The 712-nt window shown below is 68.1% G+C and overlaps 1 protein-coding gene across 1 annotated transcript in view; it reads right to left on the bottom strand.

Moving 5' to 3' along the window:
• The window catches only part of CHC_T00001745001 (hypothetical protein), a 1,053-nt gene extending 605 nt beyond the window's left edge, over positions 1-448 (bottom strand). The window contains exon 1 of the mRNA XM_005712638.1: positions 1-448. This exon is cut by the window's left edge and continues 605 nt beyond it. Within this exon, the coding sequence (XP_005712695.1) occupies positions 1-448 (448 nt within the window).
• Between the last annotated feature and the right edge of the window lie 264 nt (positions 449-712).

Genomic DNA, 712 nt, shown 5'->3' with positions numbered 1-712 from the left:
GGTGCGACCTGGGGGTGTTGGCGGCGTGGATTGTGGGCGCGGTGTGCGGCGAGGGCGGGGAGGTGTGGGGGACTGCGGCGGACGTGACGGGGAAGCGGTAGGGGGAGTGTGAGTGTGAGGGGGGGAGGAGGGAGTACGAGGGTGATTGAGGGGATTGAGGTGATGGTGTCGACGTGTATGCGACGTGTGTGCAACGTGCACGGTGCACGGCGGTCGTGGAGAAAAGCGACAAAACTGGGGCCATACGCGCGCGCCGCTCACGCGAGCGGCGGCGGGACGCCCCTCCCGCTTGCAATGTGCCCCCGCTCCCGCGTATCACGGCCCGCCACGTGCGCACTTTGCACCCGCCGTGACACGTGTACAGCCCGGCATGCGTCTTGTGCACCTCGCCCTCACCTTCAACCGACTGCAAACAAAAGACCACCGTTCCCCCCCCCAACCTCCACATATCTCGCCCTCCCCCCCTCCCGTCCCTTCCCTTTCCCCGCCCCTCGGTCGTCTCTTCACCTTCCCCAAACTGCAATGGACCCCCCCCGTACACCGCCGCCTGAGTGGCCGTTCCCCCCGCCTCTGTCCGATCTCTTCGCGCTCCCGCCCAACATCTCCACCTCCTCTCTCTTCCTGCCCGAGTTCCTCTCGCCCCCCTCCACCTCCCCCACGCTCCCATCCTCCCCTCCCCCCGTCCCCCCTCTCTCCCTGCCGCCTTCCCACC

The sequence above is a fragment of the Chondrus crispus genome, genomic scaffold (genome assembly GCF_000350225.1).
Source record: "Chondrus crispus Stackhouse genomic scaffold, scaffold_111, whole genome shotgun sequence".
Taxonomy (NCBI): domain Eukaryota; phylum Rhodophyta; class Florideophyceae; order Gigartinales; family Gigartinaceae; genus Chondrus; species Chondrus crispus.
Note: the sequence above shows the minus strand (reverse complement) of the source record. Positions and strands in the feature narration are given on the sequence as shown.